This window comes from Castanea sativa, chromosome 5 (assembly GCF_040712315.1).
Source record: "Castanea sativa cultivar Marrone di Chiusa Pesio chromosome 5, ASM4071231v1".
NCBI classification, from domain to species: Eukaryota; Viridiplantae; Streptophyta; class Magnoliopsida; order Fagales; family Fagaceae; genus Castanea; species Castanea sativa.
This window is the reverse complement of record NC_134017.1, coordinates 63877819-63892326: the sequence shown is the minus strand read 5'-3', so window position 1 is coordinate 63892326 and position 14508 is coordinate 63877819. Positions and strand designations below refer to the sequence as shown.

General features: G+C 32.9%; 2 protein-coding genes across 3 annotated transcripts; one reads left to right on the top strand and one right to left on the bottom strand.

The window, feature by feature from the left end:
- The first annotated feature begins 2577 nt into the window (after positions 1 to 2577).
- On the top strand, positions 2578 to 5251 carry LOC142633534 (acyl carrier protein 3, mitochondrial). 2 transcript variants are annotated; one of them, XM_075807771.1, is made up of 3 exons: positions 2578 to 2790; positions 4370 to 4578; positions 4802 to 5251. In XM_075807771.1, the coding sequence occupies exons 2-3, from the start codon at positions 4381 to 4383 to the stop codon at positions 4991 to 4993; spliced, it is 390 nt and encodes a 129-aa protein (XP_075663886.1). In that variant the 5' UTR covers positions 2578 to 2790; positions 4370 to 4380; the 3' UTR covers positions 4994 to 5251. The 2 variants fall into 2 exon arrangements, with proteins under 2 accessions (XP_075663886.1, XP_075663885.1); XM_075807770.1 differs by lacking the exon at positions 2578 to 2790 and adding an exon at positions 4076 to 4286.
- A 54-nt stretch (positions 5252 to 5305) lies between these two features.
- LOC142633533 (uncharacterized) lies at positions 5306 to 7927 on the bottom strand. The gene is made up of 2 exons (XM_075807769.1): positions 7624 to 7927; positions 5306 to 5777 (listed from the first exon to the last, which is right to left on the bottom strand). The coding sequence occupies exons 1-2, from the start codon at positions 7874 to 7876 to the stop codon at positions 5440 to 5442; spliced, it is 591 nt and encodes a 196-aa protein (XP_075663884.1). The 5' UTR covers positions 7877 to 7927; the 3' UTR covers positions 5306 to 5439.
- Positions 7928 to 14508: the final 6581 nt, after the last annotated feature.

The window sequence follows — 14508 nt, the reverse complement described above, 5'->3', positions numbered from 1 at the left end:
GAAACTCATCAAATTACTTTAAAAGTACTTTAGCATTCAAATTGTGAAGAGTGATTTGTAAAAATTAAATCCACACCAATATTATAATTAGTAAACGATTTTTTTTTTTTTTTTTGGAGAAGAATTAGTAAACGATTTGTTTGAGTACTGATTTTCAACTGTGTTAACACGTTTCAAATGCTAGTAAAACATATTTTTATTTAAACCCAAAGCTTATTATATAGGTTGGAGTATCATTCAAGGAGAACCATTTTATGATGAGAGTGACGGACTACATGTAACTCATCAATTAACTTTAGGGTTTTCAATTTATCTAATTTCTCCTCTTTAGGGTTAGAAATGTTGTGTACTATTTTTTTTTTTTACACAAATATAATTATTAATATTTTATATAGATCTTGGGCAGTATTAATTACACACAACATTACACCCGCATGTCCTTACACACAGTGACAGCCACACAAACAATTAAAAATCTAAAATAATGTATTCAACTCATATTTCAGTTCAAATTCACTTGTGTGTATGAGCGTGCGTGCAAAATGGTATATGTAACAAGTTTTACCATTATTATTATTATTTTTTTTATGAATATGAATTGAAGAGAAAAAATTGCCAACACATTTTTGACCATGATAACGAGCATACATGTGTAAATATATTAGATAATCAAATCATCCTATAAACCCAGTTGTTCTGAAGAATTGGATTAAGCTATATGGATTGATAATAACTCGTCTATTATCATCTTGTTTAGAAACTTGCATAAACATTGTTCAAATTGTCGTCAATTGACATCTATTTTGTTATAAAAATACATTCAGGTTTCATTTATTCAAATGGGTATGAAAGTGAGGCTAGGGTTCTATCTAATAGAATTCAGAAAAATAGCCTAAAGAGAGGAGTTACCTTTGTTGATTATTCGCTAAAAAAAAAAGAAAAAAAAAAAAAAAAGAAGAAGAGGAAAACCTTTGTTGATTAAAAGATGAGGAAAATCCGTTAAAATGGTTTGATGATGGTAAGAGGAGAGCAATTAATGAACAAATGAGAAATAGTGAGTTTATTCAAATTAATTGGAAAAAAAAGGTAATAGAAGACAAAAAATAATATTAAAAAAAGTAGTAACAAATGACAAGTCAATTAAGAAAGTAATAGAGAGGGTAACTTTTGATAAAATTTAAAAAACAGAAGAAAAAAAAAATATATATATATATGCATAAAGTCAATCCTAACTAATCTATTAAATTGTTATTATGAAGATATAATGACTTGAAAAAGAATCAATAATTTGGACAATGGCCGTGCTAGAGAGTTTCTGCTTATGCAAAGGTTTCATCTTTTTGATTTCTAGAAAAGACCTGTTCAATTCCACATGACAACACCATTGTCATCTCTTATGATGACCCCACCATAATCCGAATTCCCGGAGTAGCCTTCCCTATTCCTTCCAAGTTCATCTTGATGTGATGTGAAGAGGAAATTGTCACTAGATTGAGATAGATATGTTTGAATTTTCATTTTCAAAAAAAAAAAAAAAAAAAAAAAAGGTAATGCAATAAGAACTCATCATGTTCGTCTTTACTAACCTTAAAAATTTCAGAACTAAGACTTTATAGTTATTGTATTGGCTACATTTTAAAACAATGTTTGACTTAGATTCAAGTCACTTGACTAATTTTGTGAAGAGAAATGGATTTGTGAGGTTTGTTTCAAGATTTGACAAGATTGATGATGTTCAACAGAGGTTTGACAATCTTGTTACTGTCATTGGTGATGTTCGGAGTGCAGATCTATTAAAGGCCACAAGATGGCTCTAATACATTAACGAATAATAGTTCTTAACAAAGACATACTTATTATGCTCAAGTTTATTACAATGAAGGAAAAAAGTTTTTTTTTTTTTGAGAATGAATGAAGGAAAAAGTTAGTAGATGTTGTAAGGGCATTTGGTTAGAAGTATTTTAAGAACTTTTTATGGGAAAAAAAAGTAATTGTTTTTTGTTATAGCCTTTTTATGTTTCTCATTAAAGTGATATTAAAACATTTTTATAATGGTTCATTAACAAATAGTCTAAAATTCCATTAACATAACCTCTACAATAAAATCATATAAGCTTATAATATACATAGCTTGTAGGGGAAAAAAATGGTTGTTTAGCCTTAATCTATTAACTATGTAGCCAAATAGTCACTTTTTCAAATTATATAGTAAATTGTCATTGTTTTAGAACTCGATATTGCTGATGTCAAGTTTTATGCATATCTTAAAGTGTTTGTGAAAAACTTTCAAAAAAAATTTGTGGTAAGATACGTATAGAACTCGACATTGTTAATGTTGAATTCCAAGATGAACTCGACATTTTTAAAACATGATTATTTTGTTATATTTTGCTTTATTGTTTAAAAACTAAGATTATTTAGTTATTTTATCTAATATGTAAACTTTTATAACCAAAAAAAAAGAAAAAAAAAACCAACCAACCAACAATCTCTAATAATTACCGATCAATTTTTTTAAAATAAAATAAAATAAAGTTGCCCACCAATTAAATTGTCAAAAAATTTGGTGACACTGATGGTCTGGGTGGGTACCTAATGATAGGTTGGGCCTAGGCTGCCAACCTTAAAATCCACCCATGAAGGGACTTGGACGACGAGAAAAGCCGACAGATGTCTTAAATCTGCTTTTGACTTATTTGCGGCAATAAAGCAAACACCTAAACAGCACTACTGACCATTTCTATCGACCAAACGAAAACGATCCAAGCACAGCTCTAATTCTCGTGACTCGTGAGTGTTCGATCACTTCTTGCTTTGTTTCCTTACGTTTGTTCCTTTGCGTTCCTCATTCTGACACACCCATGTTACCCAATAATGCAACCTAGTAGTAACTAGCACTAGTTTCCAATCAACTTCAATATTTCTCTTTATGTAATGTCTGATGGCTTTTTGAAATCGTAGTTTAGATAGCTTTTGTGGCTTCATTTGCTTAATATTGGAAAACCCATCTTGGTTTTCTGTCAAATAAGGCAGCTTTGTAGTTTGTTTTGAGTTCCTAAATTTGCACATTGAATTAAGCTTTTTTGACAGCAAAATTTGGTTGTTTCTTCAAAATATTTGACAAATGTTATTGGTAGTTTGCTTTTATCTTTGGCTTATGATCCTAAACCCAGATCAAAATTTTCACCCACCCCCACACAAATAAATTTAGGCTCTAATGTCCTATGCGCACCAAGTGTTTGTACTATTTACTAAATAAGTGAGAAGATAGTAATCAACAAATTAGGCACGTTAGGATTGAGGAATTTGGATTGGTAAGCATTTGTCGGACATTTGGAATTTAGTCCCATTGTGTTTTCTGTAGACAATTTGGCGGGAGTGAAATCACGTTTGTGTGAGGACACGGACGCAACGAGGACCCCTGTGGTAGCTTTATTTTGTGGTTCTTTATTCTATTGGTCTAGAGCATGGGGATACACTAGCACTAGTTCCATCCCTGGATTTATAGAGTCATCCCTTTATGCATAATTCTAGTCTTGTGTATTCTTTAGGCTACTCCATGTTAGTCTTTTTGCAATATAACAAATCTTACTTATATAAATAAATAAATTAGAAAAAAAGGAAAAAGGATTTAGGAACCATCAACTGTTTGATAAAAGAAATCTAGAACTAAGTGATTTTTCACAATTTCTACTTTGCCTTCATTGGAATAGAAGCTTGGGATAGTGTCAAATAATTTGCATATGTCATGCGTGGCATCATTGATCAGCTTGTAAAATGCAAGGTTTTCTACTAGTAAACCGTATTATACAAGTTTCTTGAGCATAGACTAGCTTTTACTCTGCAAGTTTCACATGATTGTTCTGCTTGTCTTCACTTTTAAACTAGGACTTTTCCTAGAAGTTTCCTCGGTGGCATACGATACAGTTTGCGGTCCCAGTCACCAAACAGACATTTGTTGCATAAAAACTACTAGAAGTCAAAATTCTTCTTTAGTTCTTGGTATTTTCCATTTCACAGAATATTTCTTGTATTTTGCAATGATGAAGTAGACAAGTAGTTTCACATGCTGGACCTTAGTAGCTGCATTTGAGTCTATGTTTCATATTTGGCCTAATCTTGAAGCCAGAACATTGTAGTTTTTGCATGAGTTCTAGTTAAGACAAGCCAAACTCATTCCTTAAAACTGATATGCATAATTTAGATGTGGAGAACCTTCCTAACTGGTTTAGATTTCCTAATTCCTTTATTGACCTCTGTCTTGGTGATAAACAGTTATTATTCAGGTACCTATATCCTTTATCCAATTCAATCTGTGTGCCTTTACTTGATATAGAGTTATATGAGTTTATTCATTTGGCCTTTTCAGCTCTCCTGAACATGCAAAGCATAAGAATTTCCGTCTTGAGGCATGTTAGGGTGAGTGGATCAGCTGAAAGTTGGTTGTTAGCTGAGAAGCAGAATGTGCTCAAGCAACTAAGCCGCCAGATGTGCTCATCAACAGTGACTTGTCCTGATCAAATAATGGATCGAGTGATTGGACTGGTTAAGAAATTTGATAAAATTGATGCCTCTAAGGTAATGAATGGTATCCTATATTACTATAGACTGTATTATTTGTCCATCTTAAAATTGTTTTCAAACAATAAACCACTTTTTATGCTGTGACTGTGTCTATTGTTTACTTTGGTATATACAGAACCGTGCTTGTTTGATAATGTTCTATGTTTGACATAGATTTATTTTTAAAAGGGCTAACAATTAGAGGGAATATGTTATTTTCACTTGACACTTGAAACAGGTTACTAAAACAGCGGATTTTCAGAAAGACTTAAGCCTGGACAGCTTAGACAGGGTAGAGCTCGTTATGGCTTTTGAGCAAGAATTCTCCCTTGATATCCCTGACGAGAAAGCTGATAAGCTTACTTGCTGTGCTGATGTTGCAAAGTACATTGTTTCTGGAGCTGAGCAAAAGGTTGTGGAAGAGTCCTGATTGGTTTTTAAATTCGTAATGCATTCAAGGTTTTACTGGTGGGTGCATCTGCCATGTTTTCTTCCCATTAATAAGTCTTGGGTGCAAAATTTCTTTGGTTGGTTTACATTGATGTTTCTTTAGAAATGTAATGATTGCAGAAAATCCAGAAACTGTTTATTCTCAAGTAATTCTCTTATTGACTCTACAACTCGATTATTTCTATTTCTTTTGTGGAAGAACTCTAATAGTATCATCCACATGGTATTTATCAGCTCATAGCTTGCTTTATGAGAACATTCTGTACACACATGCTACATATGTTATTGCTTTCCTCCATACCTGTGCATCTTATACAACCGATAGAGAGGGACGAAACTCTTGTTAACTCAATGCTGTGACTAAAGTGCCATCCAAAATAATGAGCCATGGTTCTGATCCCTATCTGCTTATCAATTAGATATCTATCATTGCATCTCTTTGTTACCATTCTTATTCATGCATGCTTGCAAAGGTCTAGAAGTCAAATCCATGAATCTAATCGTTCCGGCACTGTAAGTACGGATGCCATTCCCAAGTGATAATAGTTTTAGTCCCTTTTGTTTCTTGACGTAAGCTGGTTGACAGGGTGAGTTCTTTGGTATTCTCAGAACTTTAACAGAACATTTTTGTTCCAAGTTGGGAATTGAATGAAGTTGGGAAGGAAGATCAACAGTGAAATCTCCAAATTCATCTGTTCTAACCTGTTCCCATCTTGATCTGCTCCTCTTTCCACTTTTATGGCAATTAACAACGACCAAAGCACCTGCAGATTTTAAACCACATGATGGTGATGATGATAATAATGATGTGCGCACCCATAATCATGATGAATTGAAGAGTGCACCTTGTCCTTGTGTGTGTGTGGGGCTTATGACAAGTGAAGGAAGGGAGATTTAAACCTAGTTCTTCTCATTTTGTAAATCGTACAAAATTACTAAGCTTTTCTTGACAATGCATATTATCTTTGTGTACAGAGGGCAAAGTTAAATATTGGGACCTTCGATTATAAATCTCTTTCATTGGTCATAGTATACTGGGACCCAATATATATACTCAACTTTAATTTTATAATAATCTTGTATTAAATTCAACTGATACATCCTTTTCAACTCCTACAATTGAATGGTTGTTTTCAGAATAATTAATCCTTGAAAAAAAATTATACATGCAAATTATGTTTCTGCTTTATGCTCAACTTTAATTTTATAATAATCTTATATTAAATTCAACTAATACATCCTTTTCAACTCCTACAAATTGAATGGTTGTTTTCAGAATAATTAATCCTTGACAAAAAATCATACATGCAAATTATGTTTATGCTTTTCATTTAGATCGGTGTTATTCTTTATTTTTTGAAAATTTATTGAGAGAGGCCCCTACGAACGTGGCTTCTTCATTTTATTGTCTGTATTCTTTGGGAGAGGGAGGTGGTTGTTTTCAGCATAATTATATACATTTCGAGAAATCATAAACTCAAAATAATGTTTCTGCTTTTCATTTAAATCAGAATTATTTTATGTATCAATATTTATTGAGAGATGTTGCTATTGATGTGGGATCTCCGTTTTTATGTACACGTTTTTTTTCGCTTCTTTAGAAAAAGAAGAAAGAGAGGGAAGAGGGATATATCAAACTTCAAATTCTCATTCTCAATATTGTTCTATAACTCGAATTTTAAAAAAGAAATAAAGAAAAAGAAAAAAACAAGAAAAAGAAAAAGAAATAAAGAAAAAGAAAAAGAGAAAGAAAAAGAAAAAGAGATAAGTAGTAAGAAAAGAAAAGAAAAGAAAGACACTGCAAATTACAACAATAGATGTTATAATTACTTATAAACCAATCCATGCATATATGAAGATTCAACGTTAAACGCTTTAAAGAACTGTTCTCTGCACAATCTGGCGGAGCAAATTACATGGGCACAAGCCTTTACTATAATATGAAACTAGCAAACTACTGGGTTTTGGCCGGGCTGGCATGTGACCTTAAGGAACACCTTAAATTATTACTTTCATTATTAATATTTTGGAAGCAATAATAATTCAGTACAACAAGCACTCAACACTCAGAAAACTAAACCTTAAAACATTTTTCAAGTACTTGCTCTCTATTTCATACTCCTACATCCTCTTATCCTAACATAAAATACTAGGAAAAGACGTAAAATTTGCATTCTCTAACCAATATATAAAAAGCAACATGCAGGAAATCATTGTAATATGATATGAGGACAAGCATGAAAAACATGAACTGAAGGAATTATGCTAGAGGGTCAAAATTAACTAGCTAGTAGTGCATTAAGTATCAAAGGTTCCAAGAAGTTTTGCTAATTAGCTTAATTTTCCATTATGTGACCTTCAAACAATTAATACAAAAAATAGTGATAAATATAACTTCACAAAGCACTAAAGCATACCATTTACAAGGGCAAGTATTAAAAGAAAGAAGAAGAAGAAGAAGATTATGATCAAAAGAAAGTATTACAAGGATAAGTATTAAAGCATACCATTTACAAGGGAAAGTATTACAAGAAAAAAGAAGAAGAAGAAGAAGATTATGATCAAATTATAACTGAAACATAGCATGCAATATAATGATCTTTTACTGACCTGATATGGGCCATTCAGTAAGTTGAGCTTCATGACCATGCAGGCAAGCCTGACAATGAACCGAACCAGTGACTAGCACAGTGGAGAGCTTCTCTTCTCCATATCCAGCCAAATGCACCATTTCTTCTTGGCTATTCAGTTCGTATAATGGGTCTTCCTCGATGTCGGTGGCCATTGAAGTTGCAGTGATCGTGAAGATCATGAAGCAAATTGTGAACATCACGAGATTGTGGGAGCCGCTAAAGTTGCTCATCTTCTTTGTGTTTGTTTCTAAAAATATGTATTATGTACGTTAGAATTGGGTACCAATAGATGAGGCTCATCCTTGGTTTATATAAGGTTTTGTGTTATTATTATACCCTTGTAAGCAACATATATTACAACCATAGACCTTTTTGTTGTTGACATTTGAAGGTCAAGATTTCCTCCTTTTCATACTCATGTAAAATTACCTTCGTGTGCTTTTAAAAATCATTTGTTAATTAATTGTTTTAATTTCTTTCCTTTATTTTATTGTATTTTATGGAATTCAGCCAAAAATTAGACTTGTATATTCGTATCTATTTGCCCCTTTAATATACAAATTAGTTCCATACTTGATTTAGTCATCGATTGGCGATTGACAATGATAAAATTATTACCAATTATACACTGTTTTGGCCAATCTGTATGTTATGTTTGCATGTCTAGAAACAAGGAAGTTTGGATTATTGGTCTATTGACAAATAGCGAGGATTAGTGAAATTTGATTGGTGAGTGTTCGGTAAAATTTCGCAAAGATTTCAAGTACCTTTAATTTAATTTTGACACTTGGGTGAATAGATTGCTTCAGGGAGCTACAATGAAAATTTATTGCTAATAATCAAATAATAGCCAATTAATCGACAATGGATGATCATTATACAATGTTTTAGCCAATCAATATGTGAAGTTTGCATGTCCAAACATAAGAGTTTGTGCTATGCAGAAAGGATTAGCACTGAAATTAGATTGATTAATGAATTATTCTTTCAGATTGGCTATAACTATGACCAAAAAAAATGTGACGAAATCATACAACATACTTGCAATATTCCTTGACGAGTAAAAAATAACAACTCTAGTTACAATCACATATAAAATTGGGCGAGGGCCAATTGAAATTTTCTCTTTTCAATCATCTTAATTAAGATCCATTTGAAGATCTCTCTACGCATTGTCTCTAAGCAATTGACAACTTTTTTAATTGAGTAATACTTTGATATATTGATGATGTTTATGATAAAAAAATTTCATGGATATTAAAAACCATGACAATTTGGAGAATATTGGATTTCAATTAAGTAGGTTGGAAATGCATTTTACAATTTTTTTTAATGCATGATCTTAAATGAATTGACACTTACAAGAGGCTAATGGTGTTTTTGGTCATTTAGCAAGATACTTTAGTTAACACCCAAAACATGATGATGACAATTCTGAAAATTAATATGAGAAAGAGGGGTAGATTGGTCATTAAGTTCACTTGATCCAGAAGGCAAAATTGGGATTTGGAAGTTGGAAGTTGGAAAGGAAGTTAAATGTAAGGTTGGTAGCCTACTCTTATCTTATACTCTTTTCTTTTTTTTTTTCTTTTTTTTTTTCAAATAAAGAGTTTGTATAAGCAAAACAAATTCGTTTACCAAGCTTTAAGCACAGCCACGTCTTTGTAAGTTGTAAACTTGGCGGAGAAGCACAAGTTCTCTCTCTCTCTGCATTTTCAAGCCTGCCCCAACTATTCCTATCTGCCAAAGCACAATGTTCTACAAACTTGCCATCTATTGATTTTTTGTATTTTCTTTCTTACTTTACTTCACAATGATCTAAATATAGCATTTTAGTTACACGTAGCAGCCATGCAGGTGGATAAAGCATGACTAATTAAGCTAAGGAACAAAAAATCTAGTCAAGTAGAACAACATTCTAACAAATAGGGAACAATAAATAATAAGTTCTCATTCACAATTCATCCTTCATCCACCTTCCAAAACATAAAACTGTTTCTACTATAAAATAATTTTACTTTACATCTGGGTGTTGTTCAGAAGTATTGGATTATAGAAAACAGACAAACTAACACCCAAGTTAAGTAATTTTGGAAGTTTGTATGGCATTTGGTAGGAAAATGAAATCCAAATTTCCAAAGCTCATCATTAATTTTCATGTTGTTTTCAATGGACAATGGGTCCATGTTTTTAAAATGTAGAAAAAAAAATTAAAAATTCTTGAAAACGCTCCTTTCACTAAGAATTATTCAACATTAATTTTGAAAATACCATATCAAATGCAATTTCTGGTTCTTAATTTTATTTCTTGCTCTCAAAAGTCAAAATCAAGATTTTTTTCCACAAAAAAAATCTATTAGAAGAGGTGAGACAAGGTTTTGATACCATATTAGAATTAATAATAAGATTATGAGAGAGAGAGAGAGAGAGCGAGAGAGAGAGAGAGAGAGAGCACTTAGAAATTAAAGGATTTAACCTAACAACCTACATCCGAAACGAAAGCTCTTAACTTTAATGGTTTAAACTGCGTGTTACAATAAATTTATTAAAGTTTATATAGCAGACTAAACCATAAATTAACCCTAAGGTTACTTTACTTACAGTACAAGTAGAATTTGGACTATGTAGATCCTAATATAAGATCTTGGATTAGGATAATGCATGATTTTCAAACTTGGACCATTCAAAGAACCAAAAAAGAGAGAGATTTAAGATTTTTAAGGTTAAACCGAAATTCAATCACGTTCAAACTATGATGATATCATAATAAATTTAGTAATTAAGTAAAATACAAATAAAGGTATATTAAATTGGTAAATGTTAAGTTCTAAAAGTTTAGAACAATTGGTAAATCGCGAACACAAACTTATCTGGATATAGATCTTAGAGTCTATAGGATTTATTAGACAATGCTCAAGGTTGTACAAGTCAAGTTCCAAGAACATTTAAGCTGCAAGAAAAAGAACTGAAATTCAGTGAAGCTCGACCGATCAAGAATTAAACTCGATCGATCGAAAATCGCAGAAAAAGAATTTCTACAGAACTTTAAACAAGCCCAAGCCCGTGAAAAGGTTTAGGGTTTCAGTCCAACACTCCTATGTATAAAAGGAAAACCCTAGCTACGTTTTGAAGACTCTTGGAAGACCTGTGAGTTACTCCTATGAGATCTGAGATGTTCTGTATCTTCTAACTCTACAAGCATCTACCAGAACAAGATCTATAATCAAGTGTTGGTGGAATTTAGTTGCTGCAAAGATCAATAAGCCGTGATCTAAAACCTTTGAGTGGGATCTCAAAGTCACAAGCGTGGGTGCTTGTGTGGTGCAAATACAAGATAGAAAGAGTCTGTGGATTCTAAACTTGCACGTGGCCATGTCAGTAAGTTATTACTAGAGGTAGCAATAGATTTAGGGCTAAATCTGATTTTAAAAACTATGATTCTCTATAGTGGATTTGTTTTACCTTCAAGATAGTTAGGTTAAATCCTCCCTTAGTTTTTACCTTGAATCTGTTGGTTTTATTGGTTTTTCTAGATCATCATATCGTTCTGTTCTTTATTTTCCATTACTGTGCATAATATGATCCATCTTTGTTTAACCTAGATCTCATAATTAACCTAAGTAATCACTTAGCTAATATATTAGATTAAACAATTTGCTTTAAGAGGCTAAACAAACAAACAATATTATTAGAAAAATTGACAAAACTTTTCTAATAAAAATTGAAACAAACTTTCAAATAAATTTTCATGATATTATAAAATTAATAGAAAATAGTACAACATAAATAAGGTTCATAAAAAAAAAAGTACAACATAAATAAGTATGAAAAAATATGAGCGAAAATGGGAAAATGCCCATTTCGCCCAAAAAGAAGGGGCAAATGCCCCATTTGTTAAACTAATTAGGAAAATGCCCCTCTTTTGAAACTCGATTTTCTCAAAATCGAGTTTTTAAAAAAAAATTTGGAACCCTATAGCGACGTTTTAAGGAGCCTATAGCGACATTTTAAGAACCTATAGCGGCGTGTTGTAACTCGAGCTCCATGAATTCGAGTTCCATACAAGTTTTTCTTTTTCTTTTTTACCTCTAACTCGATGTCATGAAGCTCGAGTTCCAAAACGCTGCTATAGGTCCTTAAAAAGTCGCTATAAGACTTAACTCGATTTTGAGAAAGTCGAGTTTCAAAAGATGGGCATTTCCCTAATTAGTTTGGGAAATGAGGCATAATGCTTTTTTTTTTTGCACGAAAAAGGCATTTGCCCATTTTGGCCAAAAAATATGTTATAATAATCTTTCAAGTAGAAATTATTTTGATTAAATAAAAAAAAAAAACACTTTTACTTATTTTAGTATATTCCCATGCAAAGACATTGTTCTTAAAGCACAAGCAAATTTATTAAAGTAAACAATTTTATTAATATTTAATAAATTAAGAGAGAGGTGGTTGATATAATAAGTTGAAAAATTATAAATGATGTAAATCTAAAATAAATATAATAATACTTCACAATTGTTCAGAAGGAACCTAAGTGGTGTGTTGTTTATAATGTTTGCCTTGGCCTTGGTTCTTAAATGAGACTTGAGATCTCAAATTCTGCTCCACATAGCTCCCTATTACAATGATAGTCTCATGAGGCTTGAGGGGCAGATTTAATGAAGTTCAAAACTTCTAACCATAAAAATGTCTCTTTGATATTCAAGACTCTAAATGAAACATAAAGCTAGAAGCTTTTGATTGCAAAAGAGAGTTTTAATATAAAAAAAAAATGGATATTTAGTCTTAAACATATTTTTTACATAAATTTTCAAGCTTCATCCATGGTGGAAAATGGTGTGTAAGCATAGAAGGCTTAACATAACATAGACATAATATATAACATGCTAAACAATATGAACATAGATAAAACAAACTTTTTTTTTTTTGAAATAATAGATAAAACAAACTATAAATACACAAATGTCACATAAACAAGCATGGGGGCTCCATGTCCAAAAGCATAGAAGATGGAAGCTTCAAGTTCTTGAACATGGAGAAACCCCTTATTTTAGAAAGATTAAGATGAAGAAGATAAGATTAGAAAGATATTTATGGCTCCTTATTCTCTTAAGAGAGGCTTGAGGTATCAAGTTCTATTTTATTGAATCCCATATTTGGTTAAGGTTTGAGGCAAAAATAAATAAATAAATAAAAAGTTTCAATTACAAGAAGGCAATAATGATAAATATAATACAAGATAACAACAAGAACAGCGTTGCAACATGAAATTAAACCTATTTTATGTTCCTTGTGAAATAAACATCAACACCAACGCAACCCTGCGTGGGCACACAGCCATTAAATGAGGCTTGAGTTCTAAGGATCTATTTTATTGAATCTCATATTTGGTTAAGGTTTGAGCAAAAATATATAAATAAAAAGTTCCAATTACAAGAAGGCAAAAATGATAAATATAATACAAGAAAACAACAATAGCAGCGTAGCAATATGAAATTAAATCCATTTTATGTGCCTTGTGAAATAAGCATCAACACCGTGGCAGTCCAGCGTGGGCACAACCTAGGCTATGGCATGCCTGTGTACATACTACCATGGCCCCTCGAAGGCCATGGCAACACCTGAGGGGCACGGTGCTGCCAAAGCCAAATAATCTCTTCGGACATATCCTACTCTTTTCCCCTTAAAGAGTACTTAGGATCGAATCCTGCTTAGCACTAGGAAATATTGATTTGTTAAGAAAGCAGAATGGCCTTTTTAGGGCAAATCTTCAAATTGTGTCATGATTTTTTGCACACATGCTGAGAAAAATCCAACCTTGAAGTAGAAAATTTTTCAAGACCAGATTCAACATGTGTGTGTATATACATACATAAGCCTCGCGTCCATGTTGCCAAAGCCATGGTTGCCCAGCATTGGCACGCAACCCAAGCCATGCCCGTGTGCACACTACTTAGGCCATGGCAATCGACACAGGCACGTAGCCAAGGTCATGACATGCTTGCGTGCATGTTGCCTAGGCCATGACAAGCCAGCGTGGGCACACAACCAAGGCCATGGCATGCACCATGGGTGGGCTGCCAAGGCTATGGCATGCCTTTGCATTCACTTGAAGGCCATGGCAGCACTTGGGGGGGCACATCGCTGCCAAGGCCATATGGCATGCCTTTGCAACCCCTCGAAGGTCATGGTAGCACCTGGGGGGCATGTTGCTACCAAGGCTAGATAACCTCTTCAGACATCTCCTACTCTTCCTCCCTTGAAGAGCACTTAAGAATGAATCCTGCTTGGCAATAAGAAACATTGATTTATTGAGGAAACATAATGGCCTATTTTAGAGAAAATTTTTGAATCTTGATCTAATTTTTTGCACACATGCTAAGTAAAATCCAACCTTGAAGTAGGAAAAATTTCAAGGCCAAATTCAACATTTTTTATAATGATTTTTGGAAGTTGAAAGTTAGGAAAAATCATAAAAATTAGAATTTTTTTTTGAAATGCCTATCCGATTGTTGGAAACCCTCTCTAAAATCATAGAATATATTTAGGAATATAATTTTTTAAAAGGCACAAGCTAATTTGGCCAAGGGTGGGAAGAGGCGATGTGGCGTGCATGCAAGCATGCCCAAATAATCTACTTTGGGCATGCTAGCATGCCCATGGTAGCCTCGCATGCACCCTACCAAGTCTGTGGCATGCTCAAATAACCTCCTTTAGGCATGCTGATCTATCTAAATAACCTCCTTTAGGCATGCTGATCTATCTAAATAACCTCCTTTAGGCATCCTAGCATGTCCAAATTACCTCATTTAAGCATGCAGCATGCCCATGGTAGCCCACCTTGGACCACCGTGTGAAATAAAGG

Coding starts and splice junctions, on each gene's coding strand:
- LOC142633534 (XM_075807770.1), top strand. CDS start 4,205: ATGTGGAGAACCTTCCTAACTGGTTTAGATTTCCTAATTCCTTTATTG. Junction 4,287..4,369: donor GATAAACAGTTATTATTCAG/GTACCTATATCC, acceptor TGGCCTTTTCAG/CTCTCCTGAACATGCAAAGC. Junction 4,579..4,801: donor ATAAAATTGATGCCTCTAAG/GTAATGAATGGT, acceptor CACTTGAAACAG/GTTACTAAAACAGCGGATTT.
- LOC142633533 (XM_075807769.1), bottom strand. CDS start 7,876: ATGAGCAACTTTAGCGGCTCCCACAATCTCGTGATGTTCACAATTTGC. Junction 5,778..7,623: donor TACTGAATGGCCCATATCAG/GTCAGTAAAAGA, acceptor TAAAATCTGCAG/GTGCTTTGGTCGTTGTTAAT.